The sequence below is a fragment of the Mustela nivalis genome (assembly GCF_964662115.1).
Source record: "Mustela nivalis genome assembly, chromosome: 3".
In the NCBI taxonomy this organism is placed as follows: Eukaryota; Metazoa; Chordata; class Mammalia; order Carnivora; family Mustelidae; genus Mustela; species Mustela nivalis.
The window spans coordinates 133,035,943-133,063,620 of record NC_139022.1 but is presented as its reverse complement, the minus strand read 5'-3'; the positions used below and the strand labels follow the sequence as shown (position 1 = coordinate 133,063,620).

General features: G+C 50.7%; 2 protein-coding genes across 3 annotated transcripts in view; one reads left to right on the top strand and one right to left on the bottom strand.

Moving 5' to 3' along the window:
* The first annotated feature begins 3,569 nt into the window (after nucleotides 1-3,569).
* NIPAL4 (NIPA like domain containing 4) lies at nucleotides 3,570-17,122 on the top strand. Its single transcript, XM_082725011.1, has 6 exons — nucleotides 3,570-3,783; nucleotides 7,465-7,704; nucleotides 10,244-10,300; nucleotides 11,445-11,535; nucleotides 13,791-13,951; nucleotides 14,807-17,122. The coding sequence occupies exons 1-6, from the start codon at nucleotides 3,747-3,749 to the stop codon at nucleotides 15,433-15,435; spliced, it is 1,215 nt and encodes a 404-aa protein (XP_082581137.1). The 5' UTR covers nucleotides 3,570-3,746; the 3' UTR covers nucleotides 15,436-17,122.
* Nucleotides 17,123-19,109: 1,987 nt separating this feature from the next.
* ADAM19 (ADAM metallopeptidase domain 19) overlaps nucleotides 19,110-27,678 on the bottom strand; it is an 80,280-nt gene continuing 71,711 nt past the window's right edge. For both annotated transcript variants that reach the window (XM_082725008.1, XM_082725007.1), the window contains exons 22-23: nucleotides 23,348-23,500; nucleotides 19,110-22,642 (exon numbers count right to left, since the gene is read on the bottom strand). In XM_082725008.1, the coding sequence (XP_082581134.1) occupies nucleotides 22,589-22,642; nucleotides 23,348-23,500 (207 nt within the window). In that variant the 3' untranslated portion in view covers nucleotides 19,110-22,588. The remainder of the gene's footprint in view (nucleotides 22,643-23,347; nucleotides 23,501-27,678) is intronic.

Here is a 27,678-nt window from a genome sequence, read left to right as displayed (position 1 = left end):
AGTAGAGAAAATTAATTTGAATAATACATTTCATTTAACTCATTGTATCCAAGATATTATCATTTCAACATGTGATCAATACTAAAAAGTTATAAATAGCTTACATTGTTTTTCTTCTTAAATCCTTGCAATCGGCATGGGTTGCAACCTGGGGAGATTTTGGCAATTGTCTGGAATGCTTTTGGCTGTCATAATGTGGGGAGCCTGGGAATGGGCAGCCGTGTATGCTCTGGGGTGAGAGCAGGGACACTGCCAAAAATCCTACAGTGCATAGGACAGCATCCCACAGCAAACAACTATGTGGCTCAAAATATTAACAGTGTCTGTTTTGTGCACTTAGCATCGTTCACATTAGCTACTTTCCACATCCTGAATAGTCACACGGAACTGGTGGCTACCATATTAACAGTTCAGTTCTAGACCATAAAACTTTCGGACATGCACTTAGAAGGGTCACATTTTTGGGAGTTTGGGTTTCGGCAAATTAGTTCTCCTATTCATCAGAGATAACTGGCCACAGGAGATGTGACTGGTTCACCAGAGTCTGGCCGGCTAAGGACAGAGCCCATCTGTCTCTGGCTGGTCAGACCCTTCCAAAGCCACCGCCCTCCCCTGGTCAACGAGCCTGGGACAGACAGTGAACCCTGTTGTTCTTTTCTGGGGAGACAATGCTACAGGCCCTGCTACCTGCCTGACAGTGCTATTGTGGCTCAGGGAGAAAAGGGCTTTGTCAGGACAGCAGGCGAGGAGACTGTGGTTCAATGGGGTTCATTATTTCTGTGCTCCCGGGATGCTGATGCCAGCCCTGGGGAAGCCCCGCCTCCTTCTAGAACAAATGGGGAGCCTGAGGCCCAGAGAGGGTGTGGAAGGCCCTTCAGCAGATCCCAGCTCCTTCCACCTCAGCCCACTGCCCTAAAACATGGAACTCACCGACCTCTGAAAAGCCTTGTCTTGAAGCACAGGGTGAAAGCCCTTAACTCGGGATGAGGGAGCCCTTGCCCGGGACCCTAAAATATAGCAGCCTCACAAATCACAAACCCATCCACAAACATATATACTAAAGCACACAGGTGTGTTTCTGTCCCTCAAGATCTGGGCTCAGCTCTGGCATAACGTGACCACAATCTAAGCATCCTCTCTCATGATTAAAAAAGCCCAGGTCAGAAAGAAAGACCACAGATCTCTTGTTCTGTGTCCTTGGAACAAACGCAGTCAAGTGTGCAGGCAGAGAGTGTTTGAGCGTGGTCCTCCCGCAGGGCTGAGATGGATGCTGTTTTGTAGTACGTGTTAGATCTGAGCCTCAGAAATGCTTAGGTAAGAAAAAAGGCCAGTTAAATTCTCGCATCTGATCCTCCTTCTCAGACAGCTCAGAGGCTTCCGTAATGAACTATCATTTCTGATCACCCAGTTTCCGGCTGTGCTGTGGTCCAGCTCATACTGGACTTGGAGGTCTCACTTCCATGTGAACTCTGGTGCCACATCCCTCCAAAGTGAGGGGAAGGACTGGGAGCATTAAGGGCCCTTGAACTTTGAGGTGTAATGTTAGAAATAGCTGTGATTTTCCTTTTCCTTCTAAGCCCTACCTTACCACCATGGTCACATGCACACATGCACACACACACACACACACACACACACACACACACAGAAAGGAGCTCTCTTACTTGACAGATGAAGAAACTGTTTCTGCTGGACAGTACATGACTTGTTTAAAGTCACCCAGAAAGTTAGGGGAAGCCACATGCTGGGAGAACCCATCTCCTGGGTCCCAGCTAGACGGCCACAAGTTGAACAGTGGAAAGTGAGGTCAGGGAGGACGGGCTGGGGGCAGGGGGTGGGGGGGGGGGTTGGGGGGGGTCGGCGAGGGGAGGGCAAAGCCTGTTTACTCCTGGTGCCCTCACTAGCTGTGGGACCTCTGGGGCAAGTTTGTCAGAGTATTTCCTAATATATTTTGTATATTATATTCCTATACAAAGTGTCAACATTAAGGGATCCTGGTAACAGATATATGGGAACTTTGGGTACGATCTCTGTGACTCTCCTATAGATCTAAAGTTATTTTATAACCAATAGTTGGGTTTTTTTTTTTTAAGTACAGTTTTCTCTCACTTGTACCATGGAGATGGTAATGGTACGTACCAAATGAGAGGTCATGTCTGTATAGGGTTTAAAGATTTTTATTTATTTATTTATTTATTTATTTGAAAGGAGAGAAGCATGTGCAGGGGGAGGAGCCAGAGGGGAGGGAGAGGCAGAAAGAGAATCAAGTGGACTCTGCTCTGAGCAGGAAGCCTGAAGTGGGGCTCAGTCTCACAACCCTGAGATCATGACCTCAACCAAAACCAGAAGCCGGACACTCAACCCACTCAGCCACCCAGGTGTTCCATGTATAGGGTCTGTCCCATAGTGAAGACTCCGTAAGTAACTATTTTTAAAAGCTGCCTCCTCCAGGAAGTCAGTGACCATGATTGCCAAAACCGGCCACTGCTTTCTTGGGGGTCCCATGTCTTCACTACTCAGGAGCACAAGTGTATTTCGGGCTAAAATGCCAGGCATATTGCGTGGCCACAGGGAGCATGCTCTTCATCTTCACTCTCCGTTTCCTAGCTGGGAAACCTGGTAAGTTACCTGATCGCTCTGTGCCTCAGTTTCCCGAGTATATACTATGTATGGTTGTCATGAGGATTAAACGAACAGGGATTTTTCAGCACTAATAACAGTGCCTGGCCTATAGCAAGCATTGCACAAGTGTTTTTATGGTCCAGAATAGTGTTTCTCTAATTTATTTTTACTGTTACCCATAGGAGCAAATACAGTTCCCATAATCACAGTTGGGGTGTGTGTGTGTGTGTGTGTGTGTGTTTTTCCTGGTGATTTGGAAGACACCAGTTTCTCGATAATAGATCTCATTTTGTTTCTCTCATTAATATATAAAGTTCTCCAGGGACAGAGAATATGGCTAACTCATTTTGGTCTCCAGTCCCTTGGAAGAAGAAATATACTTCTCTCAAGCGTCGATCGTCCATTCATTCCGCGAAGACATAGTCACCATTTTGGGGGCACGCACTTACTGTGTGCCTGTGGTGTGCTAGTGCCCAGCACAGTTCAGTCCTATGCTGAATGAATGAACAAGGCAGGGAGGCCGGGAAGTAGGAAGCCGGGAAGGCAGGCAGGCAGGGAAAAACCCAGGGTCTCGGACACCACCCCAGTCTGAGAGGGCTCCAACGGGCTGCAGTGCCTTTTCCAACTCCCACGTTTCCACTTCCACCTTGGCCAGGAAGTCTCCCCCTCTCCCACCTCTGAGGACCCATCAACTCTGTCCCTGCCGAGGCAACTGTGCAGTCCCGGCGTCGCGGAGGGGCGGCGCCAGGGGACCCGCCCCCTTGCCTCCTGCCCGGGTGGGGGTGAGGGGATTCCACCACGCCCCCCCCCACCCCCCAGCAACCGGGCGACTCCCTCCCGGGATGCCTGGCAGCCTCCGCACCCCGGGAGGGCGCGTGCCCTTGTGCTGGCAGCCCCGGCGCTGGGCCCCCGACCCAGGGAGTTGCTCGAGACGTCGGGGTGACTCCTCCCCAGGGACCGTCCTCCTCCCGGCCGCGTCATTCTCTCCACCCCTGGGCCCGACCCCAGCAGCTTCTCGCACGCCGGCCAAGCCGGGACGAGTCTCGGCCACCTGCTCCGGAGCCGGGGAGCCCGGGGCGCCAGCCGCCCGCGCGTCCGTCGGTCGGTCCGTGCGCCCGGGGCCCATGGAGCTGCCGGCCAGCAACGCCAGCTGCCAGAACGGTGCGTGCGGTCCCCAGGGGACCCGGGAGCGCCGCGCGCTTCGCGCCTTCCCTTCCCCGCTGCTCCTTTCCCTCGCGTGCTCTCCTGCGGCGGCCCAAACCGCAGGGTTTGGGGAGGTTTGGGGAGGGCTGGGTCAGCATGACCTATGGTCGGGCCGGTCTTGGGCGGGGGAGAGGAGCAGGGTTCTGGCTGACTTCCCCACCTTCGGAGCTGGGGAGCTGAGAGGGGGAATGGGAGGAAAAGGGACTCGTGGGGCGGGAGGAGGCGGAGGCAGGCATAATTGATTGGAGCTGCTCAGCCAGAGGTGGGGGGTTTCACGGTGGTTTCTTATGTATAGTTGCTTCAGATTCTCTTATCTGCCAGGGTCTGGTTGTCTCCCTGGGGCCCACCAAAGACCAGGGAGAGGGGCGCAGACACTCACCACTGCCAAACCCAAATGCACCTTGTAGGAAACTGAGGGAAAGAAAACCAGGAAGGGCTAAGGAAAGACCTTGAGCTGTGCGTTGAGCTCTTACCAGGAATGCGATGGTGCACTAGGCTCTTTACCCGCATTATCTCATTTAGTCCTTCACTCTAGAGGGCAAGTACGTATTATTACCTTGCTGTCTTCTTTCTGGAGAGAAAGAAACAGAGGCCCTGAAAAGCCTGATAATTTGCCCAAGGGTCCTGCAGTTGGGGGAGTGGAATGTAAAATTAGAGCTCTTGGATTCTCAAACCTGCACTCATGTTGCTATACTCCTTTCTTGATGTGTCTCCGTGTTCCTACCACCCCTTGCTCTGGCAACCTGTCAGAGAGCGCTGTTTCTCTAACTTCTCTTGCCCAGCAAAGTGTTCAAAGCCATTTCTGTGGGTGTTGGCTGGCTTTGGTTTCCTGACCAACAATGCAGTCCACTTTCGGCCTCACCTTCCCCTGGGGAAGAATATGTTCCCAAGTCCTAGCATATTCTGGAAGAGGAATAGGAATCACCAGGCCCAACAGCCATTTGGCTAATGAGCATCCTCCCCAGAGCTGGATTTCCTTTGGCCATCAGACCTTTCTTTTTCTTTCTGCCCTTATGGGAAAACTTAATTCAGGGGAGGCTGCCGAGGCCTTGGGTGCTTCAGGCTTCCCCAAAACAGGCAAGTTCACCGTTTGGCTCCACCTCCTGGAGATGCACCTTCAGGAAGGCAGGTGAAGGGCGTGGGAATGGGATTGGCCTTCTTCTAGGGAGTCACCTTCCTTGGCCCATATCCTGGCTCTGGCTCATTTCCTGCATTCAGGGAACTCCCCAGACTCGACCGTCTGAGCTGAGGAACAGGAGTGAGAGGTCAGACCAAATCTGAGTAGGGATGGAGATGGCTTCTTGTCATACCTTCTCTTGATTGTGACACAGGTGTTAGGAAGAGAGATCACCCATTGCCAAAGACACATGGATGTCCCCATTGGCTTCCAGGCCCAGCTCTGCCACTAGGTTTTTGTGAGACTCAAGCAAGTCCTTCCCTTCCTCTGGGCCTCAGTTTTCCTGGCTGCAAGTAAGAGGGTTAGCCAGCCTGTCTCCTGGGCTGTCCAGCACCATTGTTCTCTGCTTCTGTGCCGTGGGAGAAAGGTCAACATTGCTCTTTCTTTATTCGACCAAGATGCCACTCTATGATCCAGATACCGCCAATGCCAGGGCTGCATGACCTTGGACTTTGAGGCCCATTCAGTGCCGGCCTGTAGTTCTCATTGCTCTGAGGAGAAGTGCCTGGCCCAGGCTTCCGTCCTTGGAGCAGGAGCCTGAATTTTGGTGCCCCACAGTTTGAAAAAGACCTTCTACTGCTGGCAGTCACAAATTCAGATGCCTACAGGGGCTGAGCACATAACCCAAATGATTGAAGGGCAGCAGACACGACCCCAGGGAATTGCATAGAACGTGTCCTAAGGGGGCAGCCACTCTCAGCGGCAGTCAGTGGTGGGCTCTGGGAAGGTGCGCTCCATAAGGTAAACAGAGGCAGATCAAAAGCTGGACTTTCATGGGAAATCTGATTTTTTTTTCTTTTTTTTTCTTTTTTTTTATTTTTATTTTTATTTTTTTTAAAGATTTTATTTATTTATTTGACAGAGAGAAATTACAAGTACACTGAGAGGCAGGCAGAGAGAGAGAGAAGGAAGCAGGCTCCCTGCTGAGCAGAGAGCCCGATGCGGGACTCGATCCCAGGAACCTGAGATCATGACCTGAGCCGAAGGCAGCAGCTTAACCCACTGAGCCACCCAGGCGCCCCTGATTTTTTTTTCTTAAAGATTTTATTTATTTGACAGATAGACCACAAGTAGGCAGAGAGGCAGGCAGAGAGAGGAAGGGAAGCAGGCTCCCTGCCGAGCAGAGAGCCTGATGTGGGGCTCCATCTCAGGACCCTAGGACCATGACCTGAGCCGAAGGCAGAGGCTTTAACCCACTGAGCCAGCAAGGCGCCCCGGGAAATCTGATTTAAAATGTAGGTAATGAATTCATAGTTTAAAACAACCCTCAAGAGACGAAGCGAAGACCCAGCCTGCCCTTGCTGCCTGCCCTGTGGGGCACCGGTAGCAGTTAAGAGCATGGCTTTGACATCGCATGGAGAACAGTTTGGCTTCACTGTGTGCTGCCAGTGTCGTCTTACTCAGCTTACCAAACTTATCAGGGCCCCAGTTTCTTTGGCTAAAACCCTGGACATGATTCCTGTGCCATTTCCACGATAGGAATGCTCACGGAACACCCCAGAGCAGAAGAGCATGTGGTCGTGGCGCTGGGGAATTACTGGCTGTGATTTAGGTGGTTTTTCTGAACTTGGGCAACTTAGCTCCCCTGACAGAGGGTGTGCCCCTCAGGCCCAAGGTTGTCCTATTGTCCTTAGTGTTTCTGCCAGAAGGCAAGCAAGGGTTGGTGGGTTCTGGGATATGAGGGCTGATTCAGGCTTTCAGGATCTCTAGGACTTGGAAGGCGAACTAAAGGGATGCTTCATGGGGCGACAGAGACAGTAATCCATCTGAGGCTGGAAGGAGGCCCCCGCCACTGGCCACAGGTCCCAGAGGTCTTAGAATGAGGCCCAGGAATGGTCTGTTGTAACCAACAGGATGCTTATATTTAGTTATCTGCAGGCCCTGAAGGGGCTGTGAGAGTTCTAGCCTCAATCCTTCATGTTAACTATCAGGAGTCCCGGTTGTGGCTGGAGGTACGGATATGGCAGTGAAGAGGCCGCTTGGAGGGGACACTCCCTGTGTGATCCTGAGCTGTCCGAGGTCCAGAGGCTGGGAGGGATGCCTCGGGAGGGTGGGGGTTTGGAGTCAGTGATGTCTGAGGGCTTGGAGGACCCTACTTGGTGTGTGGGGCATCAGAACACCTTCGTGGTCACGTGCTAGAGTTCTGGAGTCAGGCAGTCTGTGTTCTTAGGCAAGGTGCCTGACATCTCACAGCCTTTATTTTCCCATCTATCAAATGGGAACTCAAGGCAGCACTAATCTGACAGATGGTCATAAAAATTGGATGAGTTCCGCAAATAAAACCCCTAGCCGGGAGTGGGCACTCAGAGGATGCTATCTATTGTTGTTGGATCGAAGCCCCTTGTGTGGATGGAGGCCCACTGCGGCTGAACTATGGGCTATGAAACAGTGGCCAGTTCCAGGATTTTGAAAGCACACCGATGTCCCCGGTGTGACTCTCTTATCGTGCTCTTCCCGTCCAGGTTCCCTGATCAGCCTGTACTGCTCCTCCCACCAAGTCCTGTGCCAGATCGTCGGTGACCTCAGCCCCCAGGTGCCCAGCAATGTCACCTCTCACAGCTGGAAGGAGAGGTTCAGGCAGAACTATGGCTTCTACGTTGGTCTGGGCCTGGCCTTCTTGTCCAGCTTCCTCATCGGCAGCAGTGTCATCCTCAAGAAGAAAGGCCTTCAGCGACTGGTGGCCTCTGGGGCCACACGGGCCGGTAGGGTCCCGGCAGGGAGGACGGGCGTGGGGTGCTAGGTAGTGGAGCCCCCAGCCAGCCCTGTGAACCTCCCTTCACAGGGGTCCCCTGCAGCAGTTGGCGAGCTTAGCCACCATGGTCACAAAGGGTTTATTGTTAACCCCGCTGGGAATGCAGTCCACCCTCAGGAGACCTCCCTTTAAAAATCCAACATTTCTGGAGAACTTCAAGATATGTTAACTGGGGTACAGATAAGGAAAAGTTTCAGGGCCAGGAATCCGAAACCCCAGATCGAGTCTAGTTTTATTTCTTACCAGCTCTGTCATCCTGGGCAACCACGATTTCCCTGCCAAATGGGAATACAGATACCTCTGCCCAGAGCAGTGGTATCTCCAGTGGTATCACTGGTATCTCCATTTACCCCGTGGCCTCTCAGATGGAGCCCCTCACAGGCCACAAAAGAATGACTGAGGCTCTGTCCACAAGGGAGTTGTTTGCTTGCAAATAAGGTGTATATCTATGAACCCATTCTGGAGAAAAGGAATCACGTGTAAAATAATTTGTTCATTTAATTATCATTCACTGCATACCTGCTGTGCCAGGTCCCACGCTGGACATGGGGACCCGGGACCCATGGGGCATTGAGCCGAGTGGGGGACCCAGGCAACTGTTCCCCAGTGTATGACATGCTCTTTATCATGGGGAAAATCCAGGACACTTAGGGGGTATTTTGGAGGGGCATGAAAAGCCCAGGCTGGGAGGGCTAGGGGAGGTTTTCTCTAAGGTGATCTGGAAGCTGGGACCTGAATAACGAGATGGCTAAGGGCGGGGGAAAAGAGGAGGTCGTGGTAGAAAGAACAGCATGTGCAAAGGCTCCAAGGTGAGAGAACATGACTGACATTAGAAGCTGAAAGTAGCTCAGGAGGGCTGAGGGGGTGGTGGGGTGGGGGGTAAGAGATGGGGGAAGGGCCAGATGGCAAAGAGTCTTATAAACAGGGTCCCAGAGTTTGGGTGCACTTGTAAGTGACAAAGGTTTTAGGCAGGGGACAGACATAGTTCCATTTACTTTTTGAGGGAATTCCTGGTTGCTGCGTGGATAATGGATTAGGGCACAAGCACAGCACCTAGGAGACCAGGTAGGGGAGAGAGAGAGCACAGCTCGGACTGGGGGAATTGTGGTGGGAACAGAGACCATGGTGGAGTCCAGGGATAGCTTTGAAAGGTAGAACTTACTGGGTTTGGTGTTGACTGGCTCCAAGGGGAGGGTAAAACAGAGTCGAGACTGAGTCAGCTTTCTGACTTGAGCGACTGGGGAGACCAGGGCGCTGTTTTCTGAGATGGAGAGTGCAGGATGAGCAGGTTTATGGCATCAGGATGGTTCAGGTTTGGACATGTTGAGTGTCATGTTCTGTGAGACACTGTGTTTTGGAAGCAGACTCCTGAGGTTCCAATTCTAGCTCCAGTTCTAGCCCCAAACACAATTTTGGGTGTCATAGTGTCTCCATTTGAGTGGGGAAAAATGCCAGAAAATAAATACATTAACTCAATTTATAGTACCATGAAGGACCAGAGCTGGTGTGATAAAGAGAATCCCGAGGGAGACATCACAGAGATAAGGGGTCAGGGAGGGCATCTTAGGGGAAGCAACGTTCAAGCAAAGCCCTGAAGAGTGAGGGTAGCTATAAGCCAATGTCATTAAGAAGACTATTCCTGACACAGAAAAGCAAAGGTCTTAAGGCCAAAAAGAGTTCCTCATTAGAGGAACTAGAAGAAAGCCCGAGTGGCTAGATAGTAGTAAGAAGAGTGGAGGGAGGTACCTTTGGAGATGTGAACAGGTTCAAAACTATGAACTGGCTTGTTTAGGATTTTGTCTTGTATTTGGAAGCCATTGGCCTGTTAAAAGCTGAGGAGTGACAGTATGATTTACATCCTTAAAAGACCATCAGCTGCTCTGAGTGAATGGGTTATAAAGGGATGATGGCAGTGACACCAGAGGAACCTCGGGAGGCTGTGGCCTCACCCCAGGCCAGAGCGGGTAGCGCCTTGGAGTCGGGTGGTGGCAGTGGAGTGGACACATGTGAGATGCTCTTTGGAGAGGGAAACAGCAGGTTGGATGGAACCCAGAAGGTGGAGGAGGGGGAGAGTCGAGGGCGATTCCCTGGTTTCAGGCTTAAGCAGCTAGGTACATGGAGGTACCACTTACTGAGTTTCCTGTGGTGGGTGGGTGCGCGGGGTGCCCTTAAAATCAAGAGTTCTGTTTAGGACAGAGTTTGGGATGCCTGTGGGAGATCCAAGAGACGTCAAGTAAGCAACTGGACATTCATCTAGGCTCAGGAGAAAGGCTCAGTACCCATAAATGAAATAAAGCCAGCATAAAGATGGTATGTGCAACTTTGGGAATGGATAAAGTCACTCAGGAGGGGGCCCAGAGGCATGCCCAGAGGACTAAGCAAGGAAAACATATATTGAACCCCTCAAGACTGGAGAGTTAAGGTAGAAATGAGAAAGGACCCGAGAAAGCACGGCCAAGTTCTGACTTTGTGTCCATTCCTTTCTACAGTGGACGGAGGGTATGGCTACCTGAAGGATGCCATGTGGTGGGCTGGCTTTCTCACCAGTAAGTGGGCTCTTTCCTAACAACACTGATGCACTGATGGCAGAGGCGGACACGAAAGGGGGGGTGGTGGGGATATTTCTGTCTTTGGCGAAGTGTGAATCTCAAAGAGAAATCCTTGGCAGTCGTTGCAGGTAGAACATCTTCCCCGTATTTCGGATCACATTCTTCACCCCAAGTCAGTCCTGCATCCATGAAACTTGTATCCCCAGAGAGGCTTGTAGAGAGCTGCTAATGAGAGAGGTGTCATTACTCAACTAGCCTTGAAACGGAGAGACTCCAGCTACCAGTCAGAGTGTCTTGGCACCCCTCAGCCAGGTTTTCCATTCCACTGGCAGTGTGTTGGCTGATGTAGTGGATGGCTGGTCTGCCACTTAAAGTTTGCCCAGATTTACACATTCGCACATTACCCCCCGCTTTCCACCCACCCTCGCTGGCTTTCCAATCCTAATTCTTTCGAATGGAAAAATTAGCCAGCTTTCCATTTATAAGTCAGGTTTTGATCCCAGTCTTAGTCATGGCCACCGCATTCATCCTCTCCTTTCAAAGGGCAGACCCAGGTCATTCTCTACCAGCAGACACAGAAAATGCACGTGTAGTTGTCTGCAAACTAGAAACTCAAATGTGGAGGATACATTCGATGCATCTCGTCCAGGCTGTGGGGGAGTGTCAGAATTGCTAACCACCTGCCCACAGTTCCTCTGGGACAGATGGCTCCATGACCAAGTGGTACCTGGAGAATCAATAACTAAATGTTTCTTTGGTATTAACACTTCCTAGAATGCACCGTGTAGATACAGGCCAAACATCGGGTGTCCCCGAAGCACACTTCATGGTGGCCTGGACTAGAAGCCAAGATGCCTCAGGGATAGGAAGGCGTCCTTCCACCCACATGCCATGTGACCTTGGACTCTGGGCCTAGCTTGCCCCATCTTTAAAATGGAAGGATTTGATCAGGAGAGTCTGGGCCAGACATTCCGATCAGATTCGCCCGGGGCAAAGCATAAGAACCAAGATTCTAGGGAATGCGGGCCCGGGATTCTGGGAATGGTTGATCACTGAATGAAACTGTCTCCACCCAGGTTAGTTTGGGCTGGAGATGGGGCCTCGAAGCCACACTACCCTGTTTTCTCCCTTCATTTCCTAGTGGCTGCTGGAGAAGTTGCCAACTTCGGGGCCTACGCATTTGCCCCTGCGACTGTCGTCACACCTCTGGGAGCGCTGAGTGTCCTCATAAGGTTATCATCTCCTCTCTTGCTGTCTCTCTCTCCTTCCTATTTTCAGTTTGTTGAGGTCTGGAGCTGTAATGGGGGTCACCTGCCGCTTGCAGTCAGGGACCTGAGTCGGTCCCAGCTCCCAGAAAGAGGCACTGTGCTGGTCCGAGCTCCGAGCCTTGGACTGTTGGCTGCTTCTTCTCTAGCATCCCCTCAGAAGCATGGCCAATAGAGGGGGCGGCCAAGCCCAGACCAGCTGGAAGGGCTTCCAGTGCCACCAAGCCGGACGTCTCATGTCAATGTCTTGGTGGGTCAGTAGGCACAGCATTCAAGTTGGAAGGCAGGAGCTCGAGATCGGCTCTCCCTGAGCTCTGACCTTAAGCTCAGCCACTCAGTAATTACATTACCATGGGCCAGCCCCTAAACTCCCCTAAGCCTCTGTTTCTGCTCTGCTCAGTGCGGGATGCTAATAATCCCTAGGGCGTTACTTCAAGGACTAACTCTGTGGGCTTCCCATTGCCACCTTCTTCTCTAACTATAAGCATAGTTCCTGGGGACGGAAGGGGGTCTTGGAGCCCCCTTTGAAGCTGGCTGTGATGATTGGCTTTAACCTGGGTGCCTTGGTAAATCCCATAAAACCACACCCAGTACACACAGTTTCTTTTTTCTTTCTTTCTTTTTTTTTTTTTTACCATCTTGATTACAATTTTGTAACATTGACACAATCAAGAATAAACAGAGGCATGACTCACATCACACAGCTGGCTGATGTAGCCATGATTACACTGTCGCCTATCTGATTACTGTACGAATCTCCACTCTCAGGAAGTTGGGAGAGGTAAGGAATTCTCCACTGTGTGACCTGCCTATGCAAATGCCCCCAGCCTCTCTCAAATGCCAATGTTTTTGGTAGTTTTAGAGGAGAGACGGAAGACATTCAGAGGAGCTTGGACATCAATGCCCTCTCTCTTGGTACCTTAAACAGAACTTTGGGGAGTAATTCAGTCCTAGATCAGCCAACTGTCTTTTACCCTATGCTCATGTTACTTTCCTAAAGAAACAGAAAGCTGTCCTGCGATCATACCTGTCTTGTCCAGTTTCCCTCCCTTCTTCCCTCACCTCTGCCAGCTCATCTGAGGATGTGAGGGAATGAAAATAATATCACCAAGGAATAGCGAGAAACTGGAGGGGTTTTGCCCAGGCAAGAGAAAACACAGGGAAGTCACAGGAATTCTCTTCAATGAGGTGTAGAGGAAAAATCATAGGATTTATAATTAGACAGAAACTCAGCTAAAATCCTGGCCCTGCTAATTACTAGTTGTATGACCTTGCCAAGTTATTTTAACTTTTAGGAGACTCAGTCTTCCCATCTATAAAATGGGGATAGTATATTTTACTTCTCAAAGAGTTATAAGATGTTAATGGAATATAATAAGTAGAAAATTCTGGGCACCTGGGTGGCTCAGTGGGTTAAGCCTCTGCCTTCGGCTCAGGTCATGATCTCAGGGTCCTGGGATCGAGCCCCACATCGGGCTCTCTGCTCAGTGGGGAGCCTGCTTCCCCCCACCCCCGCCTGCCTCTCTGCCTACTTGTGATCTTGTCTATCAAATAAATAAATAAAATCTTTAAAAAAATAAGTAGAAGGTTCCTAGCATAATACCTAGTACATAATATATGTAATGTATTATGTACTAGGTACATAATGTAGTACATAATACATTACATATATTATGTACTAGCTATTATGTTAGGATATAGCGCCTATAATTGTCATTGTGGTGGTTTATATTGACATATACAAATGGAAGAAGGAACAGATCTGTTCTATATGAACCCAAGGAACTCAAGGAGCAGAAATAGGACATTGAATAGAAATTATCATATTTTTGGTAATTAGAATGAACCTACGATAGAATCATTTGCCTTGTGAAGGGGTGAGTTGCTTGCCATCAGAGGTATATAAGCCAAGCCTGAAAGCATCTGTTCGTAATGTTAAGGGGAGATGTGCTTACGGGGTGGGAAGTTAGACAATGCCATGAGGGCTTTTGTGACTTCTCTGTTGGGGGATCCTTTTAGTGAAAGAAATCCACATATATGTCCATTCCTCCAGCACACACCAGAACCCTCCTATAAATAAGTATCTATTTCAAACATCTTGTGGGGGAGAGTAGTGAGTCCTGATCTGTTCTTCTCCATGAATGCTTGCTCAGCCACCATTTTCCTTCAGGATGCTGGGACAGACCCGGCTGCTAATCCCTCTCTCCCATGTCCACCTGCAGTGCCATCCTGTCCTCATACTTCCTGGGAGAGAGCCTGAATCTGCTGGGGAAGCTGGGCTGTGTGATCTGTGTGGCTGGCAGCACAGTGATGGTGATACACGCCCCGGAGGAAGAGAAGGTTGCCACCGTCGTGGAGATGGCTGCTAAGATGAAAGACACAGGTAGGACCCCGCCCCATCCCGCCCTCAGAAGCTGGAAAGCACAGGGGATGGACCCCAGGGAAGGTCTCACTGGGTGCTGACCCGTGCCAGGTGCTGCCCCCTGGAGGAGAAGGAAGCTAAAGAAGGAAAGTCGGGGGTGGGGGGGTGAGGGCTCCTCCTAGGGTTGGCTCACAGGCTTCCCAGCCTGATGTGTATTGATGTCATTTATTCTGTGTTTATTACGTACCAGGCACAGTTCTAAATACATTCTGTGCATTGTCCTGGTATGTTCAGGCCACTGTAACAGGATACCACAGACTGGGGGGCTTATAAACAACAGAAGTGTATTTCTTATACTTCTGGGAAGTCCGAGATCAAGGCCCTGGTTTGGGCCATAATTTGGTTCATAAATGGCCAACTTCTCTCTGTGTCCTCACATGGTGGAAGGAGTGAGGGAGCTAGCTCTCTGGGGTCTCTGTTATAAGGACACTGATCCCATTCATGAAGGTGCCATCTTCAAAGGGTGCCACCTTCCAAAGGCCTGATGTCCAAATACCATCACATTGGGCATTAATGGGGGTGGGGGGAATGACACAGTCTTATAGTTTGCATTATCTCATTTAATCCCACAAAAAAAGATCTATGAGAAAGGTCCTATTATTCGTTCTATTTTACAAGTAAAGAAACGGAGGTTTTGCACTTTAATTAATAACCTGCCCAAATTAGTTAAAAGTTGTGACATGGGGCTGGACCCTATATCTGTCTAACTTTAGGGCTCAAGTTTTTAGTGCTATCTCCCATGACCAGGGGTAGAAGGTTCTAGAAACTAAGCCCCCCCTCTGCAGCTTGGTTATCTGTCTCCCACCCTTCCTGAAGGGTACATCGTGTTTGCTGTGCTTCTCCTGGTGTTCTGCCTCATCCTCATCTTCGTCGTCGCTCCACGCTACGGACAAAGAAATATCCTTGTCTACATCATCATCTGCTCTGTGATCGGAGCCTTCTCTGTGTCTGCTGTCAAGGGCCTGGGCATCACCATCAAGAACTTCTTCCAAGGGATGCCAGTAGTGCGGCACCCCCTCCCCTACATCCTGTCCCTCATCCTGGCGCTCTCTCTCAGCACTCAGGTCAACTTCCTCAACAGGGCGCTGGACATTTTTAATACCTCGCTGGTGTTCCCCATCTACTATGTGTTTTTCACCACGGTGGTGGTTACCTCCTCCGTCATCCTCTTCAAGGAATGGCACAGCATGTCTGCAGTGGACATTGTGGGCACCCTTTCTGGCTTTGTCACCATCATTCTGGGTGTGTTCATGCTTCACGCTTTCAAAGACCTGGACATCAGCCAGACCAGCTTGCCCCACATGCACAAAAACCCAACCCCCTCTCCCACCCCTGAGCCCACCGTCATCAGACTGGAAGACAAGAATGTCCTTGTGGACAATATAGAACTCTCCAGCACCCCATCACCAGAAGAGAAGCCCAGAGTATTTATAATCCATTCTTAAAACTTGGAATCGGTGAGTGAGAAGATGAGCTCTACCGTATAGCCTGACCTCTCCATTTCAGAGGCACCTGGTGATTTTCGCCTGCAGTTACCAGCGGGCTCTCTTTTCTCGCGATGTTCATTTATACCTCATCACTGTTTCCAGAAGAAGGTTCCCTACCCAGTGAGTGCTGGCGGTGGAACTTCGTGGAAACAGCCTCAGCGACCAAATACATCGGTGCCAGCAGGTCCTTTGGACCTCCCTTCCCACTTGTGTCCTCGGTGCCATCCCTGCGTTGTGGGGAAGAAGGGAGAATCTGACCCGTTGAATGTAGCACAGGCCAAGACCTTCCCTGAGATGCTGGTTGTCCGGAAATCCTTTAGTGCTCGCTCTCCTGAGACTGAATCCCATTCCTCCGCCCAAGGAGGAAGCGCGTTGCCAGAGGCCCAGACAGCAGCTCCTCACGCCTCCCCATCTAGGACTGATGTGAGACGTCCTGCTGCTTTTGCCACTCGGGCTCTGGGGAGAAAAGCATGACCTCAGCTGACTTTACGGTGAAAACCACCTGATGTCTCAGGGACCATTTGCAGCAGCCCCGTTCCCCGAGCACTCCAGCCTGGAGGTCAGCGTCTTAGTTTCCGTCCGTCCCCAGACCCACCCCTTCTGTCTCTCTGTCCTAAGGAGTCGTCACGGAGACATTCGGGCAATTACCTTAGGACTCAAAACAACATGACGAGAACAACGACAACAGAAGGTCCTCCACAGCCAGTGTTTCGTTTCGCCTCACTCTGGAAAGAGAACCGTGTTTGCGCTGGTCTTAAAAGTAGTCCGGCTGTCGTCATAGAATTTGGCAGAATGCACTTTCCTTTTCCTCAAGGAGTCAACCAAAATATGATTTGGGGAGATGGGGAGAAGGAAGAGCAGCGTCAGAAATTGGCAGAAAGCAGCCAGAAGCCCTCTAGAAACCCAGAGCTAACTTTTGTGTTTACTCTGGTGCCCAACCAAGAACCCGGGTGGGAGGGGCTCTGGGTAACTTCTGGGCTGTAACCTCAGGTGCCTGAGCCGTGGGATCCGCTTTGAACTTTAGTGACCTGTGGGGTTGTAAGCTTGCCATGGGGTGCATTCTGGCTGTTGATCTGATTGCAGCCAAGTCCCCAGGGCCACTGATGAGTTCCCTGCCCTGAGAAATAGCAGGTCATGACTGCTCCAACACCACCTGCTTTGGGGACTGCCTTTAGTCCCCTCACATTTGACCAGAAGCAGTCAATACACAAGAGCAGTTGGAGAGAGAGAGTTTGCTTCCTGTCTTCTTTCTAGCTCCAGGCGTTGGTGGAAGGACCATTGAAGGGGAAGTAAGAGAGCCAGTATGTCTATAAAGAGGGAAGGCTTGATCCTCGTCCCCTGGGGTGAGGATGCAGAGCTTCCCTGTATAACCTCGTACCTGTGTCCTGGGTTGACGCCCCCTCCCCTGAGCATAGCCAAGCCCGGGCCAGACTCTTGCTGGCCTTGAACCTCCACAGGTCCGTCTCACCGACAGACTGGCATCCTGCACCTCCAGCCTCAAATCCCCGGTTTTTAATGAATGTGGATTTCTGTCTGTGGCTAAAATCAATGCAACATGTTGGATCTTGAGAATGGCAGTCATCGAAGGGCCCTGAGAGTGTGGTCTGTGGGGTCAAGAATAAAGACCCTGAGTATGTTTACTCAATACTTGTGTCTCGGCCTTCTTTGGACGCAGAACAATGAAACTGATTTGTCTGGGGCTGGGGGGCTGGTACCCAATCTCTGGAGGGTTGTGGCTTCCAAGTAAGTCCCTACAGTAGCTTTTGCAGCCACCCCCTCCCTGCAGTGGGAAAGACCGTTTTGGGAATAGTCCATTGAAAATATTCATCCCTTGTTAATGCCTGAGCCTGTTCTGGGAACCGGGCACAGTACTAAGAGCTTCATGTTAATTCTTTTAGGTCCTCACAAATCCCCAAGGTAGATACATTTTTTAAATCCCCATTTTATATACAAGGAAAGGGTTACAGGGAGGTTAAGCAATCCCCCAAGGTCATGCAGTCAGGAAGATTCAAAGTTGATATCCGGCTCCAAGCCTAGAGTCTTAACCACCAGGCAGTACATCTCCCGGAAGGACTAAAGAAGGCTGGCACTACTTTATTCTTTTCTGTGATCTGTGCTGTTTCCCCTGTGTAGACAGAAGCCCCATGGGAGTTGGTCTTTATTTGCTGCTTATTCTCACTGCTCAACACTTAGTTGGCACTCCTAAAAACATTTATTGAATGTAGGGACAATTCTGTTCCAATAGTCCTTCTTTGCCCAAACGTTCGGGGGCCAGCTCTCAGTCTAGATCAGAATTAAATGAACCCCCCTGCCTGTCCGGAAGAGCAACTCTAAAACCGCCATAGCAGTTTCTGAGCACTTGGCTTGTGCCAGGAACAGGTGGGTGCTATCACGGGGTGATGATCACAGCACTTTTTTTTTTTTTTTTTAAAGATTTTATTTATTTATTTGACAGAGAGAGATCACAGTAGGAGAGAGGAAGGGAAGAGATCACAGAGCGAGAGGAAGGGAAGCAGGCCCCCTGCCGAGCAGAGAGCCCGATGCGGGACTCGATCCCAGGACCCTGAGATCATGACCTGAGCCGAAGGCAGCGGCCTAACCCACTGAGCCACCCAGGTGCCCATGATCACAGCACTTTTGAGGGAGGTATTATACCCATGGTTATCTCTCACAGTGTAGCAGAAAGAGGCTTCAGGTTCTGGAACTCATCCACTCTCTCGCATCTAGTAAGCCCCAGAGCTGGGAGGCGGACCTCGGTCTGTCTGTCCAGGTTTTGTGCATTCTGTGGCTGGCCAATCTAGGACTGGTGGCTATTTTAGATGATGGTGTTAAGCAGGCAGCAGTGTTTTGGTAAGGGGCTAATTTCATGAGCAGGCATTGCAGTAGTCAAAGCATTTGTGTTTGATGCCTTTGAAATCCTTAGGCAATCTCAAAGCCCTGAGAAGTTCGAAAAATAGAATCAGATACCAAAGACTTCTCAGGGCTTTTGTGAGGATTAAATGAGATCATTCACATAAAGAAAGTAGGATACAGTGCCAGCTCAAAACTCAGTGGATGTTAACCTGCTCTCGTGGTTATTATGTTCTCTCTTGGAAAACCTTAGAACTGAGGGGGGGATCAAATGAGAGAAAAAGGGTGAGGTCCTTTTGCAGACTCGGAGGCACTACTGGATGTGAGCTGTTGTCACACAGGGATCTGGAGTCCAAAAGCCTACTCAACCCCAGGCTTCACTCTGTACCTGCCCACCCAGCCCAGCAGACCTTGAGCAAGTCTCCCCCGACTTTGATGTGCATCTGACCTATAGCAATAAGATGAGGAGGCGAGCACAGGATCTTGGTTGTCTCCTAACACAGTAGTGTAGCAAGACAAGAAACACAGCAGAGAATCCCAGATCATTCATGCCTTTATGACCCAAGACCCAACTAAATGAGACCAGCCTATGTTCAGGGACAGAGACAAACAGCCCCCTCAACTGGTCATGGGAAAACCCAGGGCTTTTCTGTGGCTTCAGATCTGACAGGTGGACTGATGATCTTTGTGGGAACTCTTCTGCCGCGTCCTCATGGGATGGATCCTACCCAGGCTGAGCAGGGGGAGATTAAAGCAAACAAAAAAGAACTGCCAAAGCAGAGAGCATTTCAAATGACAATTTATTTTAATTAAATACAAACAAGGAAAAAAGGCACCATGGCCCATTCAAGTATTTTGCATAGATGTACAAATATTGTAAACAATTAATAGGCGGACAAGAGAGAAAAGGATCTGTTTTTCGTGAACGATCTCCAAATAAAAAGAAAATTCACATTGCCCTAGATCCCAGACACATACGTACACACAGTGGATGGTGTGAGAGGGCTACACAGAAGGGTGACTTTGGGGACACTGGCTTGGATTCTACAGAACCCCTCTTAGCAAGCTTCCCTAGGGATGGGGCACCTTTCCAGTTGGCATTCCCTTGGGTGTCCAGCAGAGCTGTTATACACATATTTAACACAATCATGACTTTAGAACTGGTCCCCAGTGTGAAATATGCAAGTCTTCCATACCCTTTGCCACATAAGAACAAATTTGGACATAGGCGAGGGGAGGTTTTATTCAAAAGGACTATTGCAAGAGACAGCAAGGGGCTACTGCAGTGTGGAGAAGGGGCTCCCCCAATCCTGTAAGATCTGCAAGCATCTCAGAGCTGGGGAAGAAAAGGGCCTTTTAGGGAAAAGTCAACGAGGCTAAAAAGAATGAATGGCAAGTAGGTAGTTACAATTTGGAGTCAGGCACCTGGGATAAAATCCCCCAGAGACAGGGAGACAGGAGTGCTAGCCCCTTGAGGTTTACATTTCAGAGAGGGCTCCCCAGTTCTTAAGGAAAACATTTCCATTGTAAAACTGGCAGGCTAAGTTAGTGTTTAAAAAGATTTCTATCCAGCTCCATCTGAACAAAGGGCAGGTTGACTCCACCAGATTTTAGTTGGGCTCCTCTTCCCACATGAACTTGGACCCACACTCAGGTCTGAGCCAGCACCAAACACACAGCAGCCCCTTCCGGGGAGGCTGAGCACAAGGACGGCCCCATTGTGGTTCTCTCTGGCCAAGTCTACTCCAGCGATCAGAGAAAAGGCCCCTTCATTCTGAGCTTTGAGATGCTCGTGGGATCTTGCAGGAGCTCCCCTGAGCGGTCTCCCTACTGCTAGAGCCCATGCCCGGATCACAAGTTCCCTTTCCCCTCCTTGCAGTAAGCCTTTCCAATAAAGCCCCTCTTAAGGCTGTATTTGTTTTTATTTGTCACCTCAAAGCAGCACTCGGGCACAGGAGGGCAAAGGGACCTCGCAAGGGCTGCTCTTGCTCCCAGGCAGCCTCCCCAGCCTCCGCCAAAATGGCGACTCCTAGTCCCTGAACACAGCCAGAAGTGAAACTGTAAATAGAGCCCGCTGCCAAAAGTCTTCATCAAATTTTAAAAATTCAACCTCCTTCCAGTTCACAGTACAGTTTTACGGGTGGAGGTGGTATTAAAATAACGGAAGACAAAAACAGAAAAACAATAACATATAACCCAGGGCTCTTTCCGGTACGGATGCAGGGAAGGTGGATTTCAGGTTCGAAAGGCTCATGCAGCCACAGTGGCTGTGGCATTTTCACTTCAGAGCCTTCGACCTCCTCGTGTCTGGGAGAAAAGCTGGACATACCACAGGAACGTCTGGGAGGCATGCAGGTGGGTATAAGTCTGTTTTTTTTTGTTTTTTTTTGCCAAGGTGTTTTCACCTTTACTTTTGAGGGACCCAACCCTGAGGCCTGGGGCGTTTGAAGTTTCACAATTACACAGAAGGCTGTCCCCTGACCTAATCAGGCAGCAAGGAAGGTGGAAACTGGCTCTGGGGATCAACCAGGGCCCAAGTCTGGGAGACGGAGGCATGAGTAACAATCTACCTGAGGGGAAAGAACCTCATTTTCCTGAGATCTTTCTAAATCTACCCCATGTGTGTTCCCAGGTGCGTATGCCAAATCTCCCACTAGTCTAAAACCCGAGAACATCTATTGAGCACCTGTTGTATGCAGAGAACTGTAAGGGGGCCCTGGGTTGGTGGTTGGGAGTGAAAGCTCAAGCTTCTTCCTTGCATTGAGGTTTTCAAGAGTGAACAATGGCTCACTGCAGGAGGTGGGGACAGCACAGCACCCTTCTGGGGGTGGGAGACCGTCACCAGAGAACATCTCCAGTGACGAGTCGTCCACTTTAGCAGAGCACCACATAGCCTTCCTTCCCTGTGCCGGGGCTGGCGGGGGGGTTGGTGGGGGGCAGGTAGTACCCATTGGCGTGTCATTTCCACAGCTGCTCCAAGTTCTTTCTGTAAAGGTCAGATTAGGGCAGTGACCAGAGGAAAGAACACAAGGAAGTGGATGATAAAAATCCTGGTGTTCCCAGCTCCGATTCTGTTCCATCAAGAATAAATGACCAGGCCTAGGGACAGGCTGGGCCACGGCCCCTTTGCTGCCATCCATCCCTGAGGACCTACCTTAGATTTCCATCAGGGAGTAGAGGGTAAGACCTTCACCCTGCCGAGGCCACAAAACACAATGGCAAATAAAGCTTCGATGCTCTTGAGACACTCTTAGAACCACATGGCAAATCCAGTGGCCAACCCTTGAAGCAGGCTCCTCGCTTGTAGGTCGCGAGCACCAGGTCTCCAAGAGGCTGAAGTGCTGAAGGCCCACTCACCACACATCAGGTAGGTCAGAGCGGGGAAGAAATCTCTGAAGGAGAAATCAAAAGTGCCGAGCACTTGGAAAGAGAAGAAAAGAAAAGGCAACGAAGAATGATTCCGAGTTGAGAGCCACAACCTTTGGCGTTGGCTCAGAGGAGGCCCAAGCCCGGTGCTCCCTCTGCTGTCTACACTGCCCACAATAGTACCTGTCAGAGTCAGGGGGACCCGTGTAAGTAAGGGGAGGTGGGGCTTTTGAGGAGAGGGGGAGGGGAGGGGAGGGGACTTCTCTTGGTCACATGTGGCACAGACCCAGGAGTGGTGACCTCAACCAAGCCCTGGGCAGGGCCGCGGTGGAAGCTGGTTTGACCCCTCTCAATCTCAGAGCTAAAAGGGATGAGTAAGCATCCGGCCTCTGTCTAGCTTGGGACTTTGAAGGAAGACAGAAGCTGTGGAAAGCTCTGAGGCATAGGACGGGGATGGATGGCTTCTCCAACCCAAGCCCTGGGCCGAAGGGCTGAACAGGACCTTTCCCAGCTGGGCTTACCAGCTCCGACAGCCCAGACCATCCCCACTGGCACCTCTGAGGTGACGGGCCAGCAGGAGGGAGGTTGGAGAAGAAGCTGCCATTCATCCTCTTCCGTGCTCTCTCCTCCCTTCCCCAGGGCAGTATATTGCACAAAACAACGCTTTGATGCCATCGGATAGTAGTCTCTCTGGGCCTCCCAGGAAGCCAAGGAGGCACCGAGTCAAGAAGGAGATTTCCGGAGATGCAGTGGTTCTGGGAGGAGGGAAGGAGAGGAGGAAGGACTTGGAGGCGGCCAGACATGCTTGTTCCAGACTCCATGGCCAGGATCCTCTGGGGGGGGGGGGTGGTGGTTCAGAGTCCTCAAGGAAAGGCAGAAGCTCCTTCAGAGGGGTCTAGGTCTTTGAGCCGATCAGCCCCCCAGCCCTCTGTGATCTGTATTCAGGAAACTGTGGAAAGACAGAGAAGAAAGAGAGAGAGGGATCAGTACGCGCTGGCCGGTGCAGTCAGTGGGAGCTGCGCTGGGGCTTTCGGCTGGTCAGAGGGATAAACCGACCTTCGGGTAAGAATGGATTCCCACAGAAGTCTGTCACCATGTCTGTGCGCCCACTGTCAAGCCTCCAGTGAGAAGCCAGGTGGGGGCCCCAGCTGCAGGTCAGCCTGCAGACTTCCCAGGCGGGAGCCCAAGGCAGTCAGCCAGTTTTCTCGCCTCCTCCCCTCCGCCCCAACTCCCGGACTGGCAGCCTGAAAACGTCAGCTCCAGGGAAGTTAGAAGAGGGGCCCTTTGTAAATCGCTTCCCATAAGCTGGCAGAAACGAATTGCCTTGACCTTTACAGCAGCCTGACGGGGCTCAAGAGCAAGTGGCTCAGAGTCATTCAGCAGGAGAGTTGTAGACCATCCGGAAGCCACCATAGTTCAGCCTCCTAAGCCTCACCTCTCATAGGAAACGAAAAAACTCTAGCGCTAACTTAAAGGATAGTCATACAGGTACCAAGTAACACTAAGCTTTTGTCCTTGGCTTTTGCTCCAGAAATTCACACCCCTGCTAAAAGAGGCAGGAATTGGTCTGTTTTCTCAACTACATTCTTGCCTCCTAGAGCCCCATGGCCCCAACTTATGCCTTGAGGGCTTCCAAAGATTTCTAAAGACTCACCTTCGGGACAGGTGCTCTCAGAGGCCGGGGCTGAAGAGGGGTAGTGGCAGTGGGCTGCAGGATGGAGGCACCGCCTGGCCGAGGGAGGCTCTTGCGGCCGGGCACTGGGTTTGCTGGGAGGGCCTTCTGCGGTGGCCGCGGCCTGGAGAAATCCTGCGGAGAAAGCCACAAGCCTCACTCGAAGGCCAGAAGGGCCTGTTTGAAAGAAAATGCTCCCCAAATATTACTGATTCAAATCAGAGGAGCAAAGAGATATACTGCATGGCCCTATTTAAGAACAAATTGTGGGGGCTCCTGGGTGGCTCAGTGGGTTAAAGCCTCTGCCTTCGGCTCAGAGCATGATCCCAGGGTCCTGAGATCGAGCCCCGCATCAGGCTCTCTGCTCAGCAGGGAGCCTGCCTCCCCTCCTTCTCTCTGCCTACTTGTGATCTCAGTCAAATAAAAAATAAAATCTAAAAAAAAAAAAAAAAAGAAAGGAAAAGAAAAAGAAATTGCGTGCATGTGTCTACAGTTTTAGGAAAAAGCCTTTCTGGACAGCAAGTTGGCATTATCTGTTAAAATGAGAAATGGTCATTCTCCAATCTGATCATTCCACTTCCTGCTATTTGCATAGGCGCCCAAGAATGAAACTGCAAGGATGTTGCTTGCAACACTGTTTGTGACAGCAAAGGCAATCACAAAGAGCGCAAATGACAAGTTAGTAAAGTTATATAGTGACAGATGAAGTGGTGTTTGAAAAGAGTAAAGCAGTAAAGCAGCTGAGATGGAATGATGGTAGAGAGCCATTACAACTGACATATAAGTCGGAGAGGACGGTTTATGTAAAATAAGTCACCACCTTGCCCCTCCATCACCCCCAGCCCAATGTCAATGTAAATGTACAGAAGAAAGTCAGAAAGAGTACAGACCAAACTGGTAACAGAGGTTAGGGATGGTTGTGAGTGGGGAGGGGGTCATCCAGGGGAACATTTGATTATTTTTAACATGATCATATATGTGTATTACTTGAGTAAATTAAAAAAAAATTTTTTAAAGAAGAAAACATATTTTCTGTACTGGTTTTCTATGGGTGGTACAATTAATGGGATCTTCACTTTGTGCTTTTGTATTTGTTTTGTTACCTTCTCGATAAGGTCTTCCCTGACCACCTTACTTAAAATTAGAACACCCCTCACCATAGCTTTCAGGATTCCCAGACCCTTTTATCCCAATCCCCTTTTTTTGGAGGGGGCATATGTATCACTTATTCCTCCTCCAAAATACCATACAACTTACTTATTTCTTCTTTTCTGCCTTTTCCAGCTGCCACAAGACCAGAAGCAGGGGCAGAGGTCCTTGTCTGTTTGGTTCACTGATCAGTGCCTAGTACACAGTAAGCACTCAACACATATTTGTTGAATAAATAAATTTCTGAGGGGCGCCTGGGTAGCTCAATTGGTTAAGCCCCTGCCTTCAGCTCAGGTCATGATCCCAGGGGTCCTGGGATCGAGCCCCACATCAGACTCCCTCTGCCTCTGCACCTCCCCCTTGCTCGTGCTCTCTCTCTCTAATTAGTAAACAAAAAATATTTTAAAAAATAAATTTCTGAGTTAGTCAAAATTCTTCAAATATGTGTTTCTTCTGCAATCAATTTTTTTTTTTTTTTCCTTAAACAGGGTGAAGAATGGACCATACCACCACGCACAGATCCCTAAGACAGTGAGGTGTGAGACAGAAGACAATTTCAGGCACTAGGAGTTCCGGGGCCCAAAGCCCTTGATTGTTCCCCTTCCTGAGGTCCCGAGCAGGCCTAACAATGGCCAAAAGGCAAGCAAAGGGAGCGGGTAAGAGCAAATCAGAGAAGTGGGATTTTGGGAAAGAAGCTTCTCATCTATCAGAAAACAGAGCAGACACTAAAGCTCAAAGAACAGAAGACTAGCAGAGTCTTGTAACCCAAAAGCCACGCTGTCCAACTCCGTCCCTTCCCCCAAGGACAATGCAATCCCCCACCCTTCCAGCCCAGACAGCTGCCAAATGGTGGGGGCTGCTGGAGGCCGGGACAGAGACCTTCTGAGGGAAGGCAACAGCTGCGAGCAGATGTCAGGCTGCTGTGGGAAATGCTGTGTTCCTGAGCTGCTTGCCGTGCCAAATGAGCAATCGCGGGGCAGAGCGGGTATCTGGGCGGGAGCCGTGCGGGCAAGGCAACACCAGGCCTCGCGCAGCAGCATCCTGCCACAGGCCACACTGCAGACCCAGCTGGGCTCGACCAGGGACCTCAGCCAGCACTGCCAGAGGCAGGAACAGTCATGAGACGCTCTGGGCCACTGCTCACTTGGTTTCTAGCCTCAGCCAAGCTGCGTGAACCAGACACGGGGGGAGTCAGCAATTGTTCCCCAAATCCCATCCGTTTTCTCTCCTACACATCTCCCGTCAGCTTCGATCCAGCACTCCTGCCACTCCCTGCTCCGGGCTACCGTCCTCTCTCCTCTGGGAGGCACTTAAGCCTTCCGACTAGCGTGTCCACCCACCCAGTCCCAGCCCCTCGCATCAGCGATTTATACTGCAGCTGGAGGGAACCTTCCATTTTTTAAAACCTGTGTTTTAGAGTTGAACTGTCATATGCATATAAAAATGTGAATAATAAATGTACAACTAGATGAATAATCATGAAGTGAACACACCTACGTAATCCCTACCCAGGGCACAACAGAAGATTAACAGCCCCAGGAGCAGCTGGAGGTTCCTCCCAGCCACTGCACCCTGCTCCTGCCTAAAAGGTAGCCTAAAGAGCAATCCTTATAAATGGAAAAGTGGATCATGTCACCATGCCCCACCACGGCCCCCTTCCCAAGGAATGTAGAGCAAAGCCCTGACTGGAGTCTGTGGCACAATCTGGCCCTTCCTGATTCTCCAGCCTCATCTCATAGCTCCTTGGGCCCAAAGGAGCTCCCTATTGGCAGGTCTCTGGACCAGGAAAAAGCTCTCCCCTAGAGGTCACCTCCTCAGGGAAGACTTCCTAGATTTCCCAGAATAGGTCAAGTCCCACTAAAACTCTCTTTCTGAGGACCCCGACCCTCTCCTTCTCAGTACTGATCCCCAGTGTAACTACGCATACTGGGATCTCTTGCCCAGTGGAATGTGAACCCTGTGATGCTGAGCTGGTGTCTGCTTTGCTCACGGCTGCCCACTGGGGAATAGAAGAGCTAGCAAGCAGTGGAGCTGAGATCTAGACCATGAGTGCCCCCAAGGCAGGGTGGTATCTCATTCAGCTGGGGGAACCCCAGGGCCCAAATGCGAAGCTGGCACACAGGGTGGTAGAGTTTGGAGTCAGACCTGGATTAAATCCCAGATCTTCCAGCTCCTAGGTTGCAGCCCTAAGTCCCCAGACTTTGGAATGAGACTGTATTTGGAAACAGGGACTTTAATGAGGCAATTACATTTAATGAAGCCATGAGAGTGGGCCCTCATCCAACCCGACGGCTATCATGAGAAGAGGGAATCTGGGCACAGAGATATCAGGCACAAAGAAAAGACTGACCGAAGACACAGGAGAAAGTGACCACCTGACCTGCGAGCCAGAAGAAACTAACCCTGCCGACAGCCCGGTCTTGGTTTCTAGCCTCCAGAACTGGGGGAAGATAACTTTCTGCTCTTTGAGCCCCTGGTCAGGGGGTCAGTGGGACTCAGTTAGGGCCCCCGAGCCAACTAATGTACTCTGCCTCCTCTCCTCATTTCTGCGCTCTTGCTCTTTTCCCTTCTCCCCTCTCCTCTCTCCCTGCCAGGCCTTCCCCTCCCTTTCTGCATGACCATTTTCCATCCCATTCCTGTCTCAGAGGAGAAAAATGGGGGGCCGGCAGCTTCATGTCACAGAAGCAAACCTGACGTGCTCGGCTCTGCTAAACTGTGGCGCGGCCCTGTGTCCGGGGCACCCTCCCAGAACTGGGGCCAACTTTGCAGGGTCAGCCAGGCCCCAGTGGAGCCCCTAACCATGCCCAACAAAAGCTGTCCCAGGAGGAAAATAAATAAGTTGCCCATCTCACTTGAGCGGTCACCCCCAGAACACATAGGATGGCTCTGGAAGGCACTAGGCTCAACACCATCCAGGGAAATGTATGTGTCTCTGGTGCGGGAAATTCTGCAAGAAGATGCAGTGGGAGCCATTCGAGCACAGACAGACCAGATAAGAGGCTGCTGGCAGGTGACTCACACCTTCCAGGGGCCCCTGATCCTTGACCTGCCCTTGAATTAGCATCCCCCGTCAGACTTCCCAATTAGGAGAAGGTACAATTTGGTGGGACAAGCGCTATGATGAGAGAAGTACAAGGGCACCAGACTCAGGCTTGAGGGGTCAG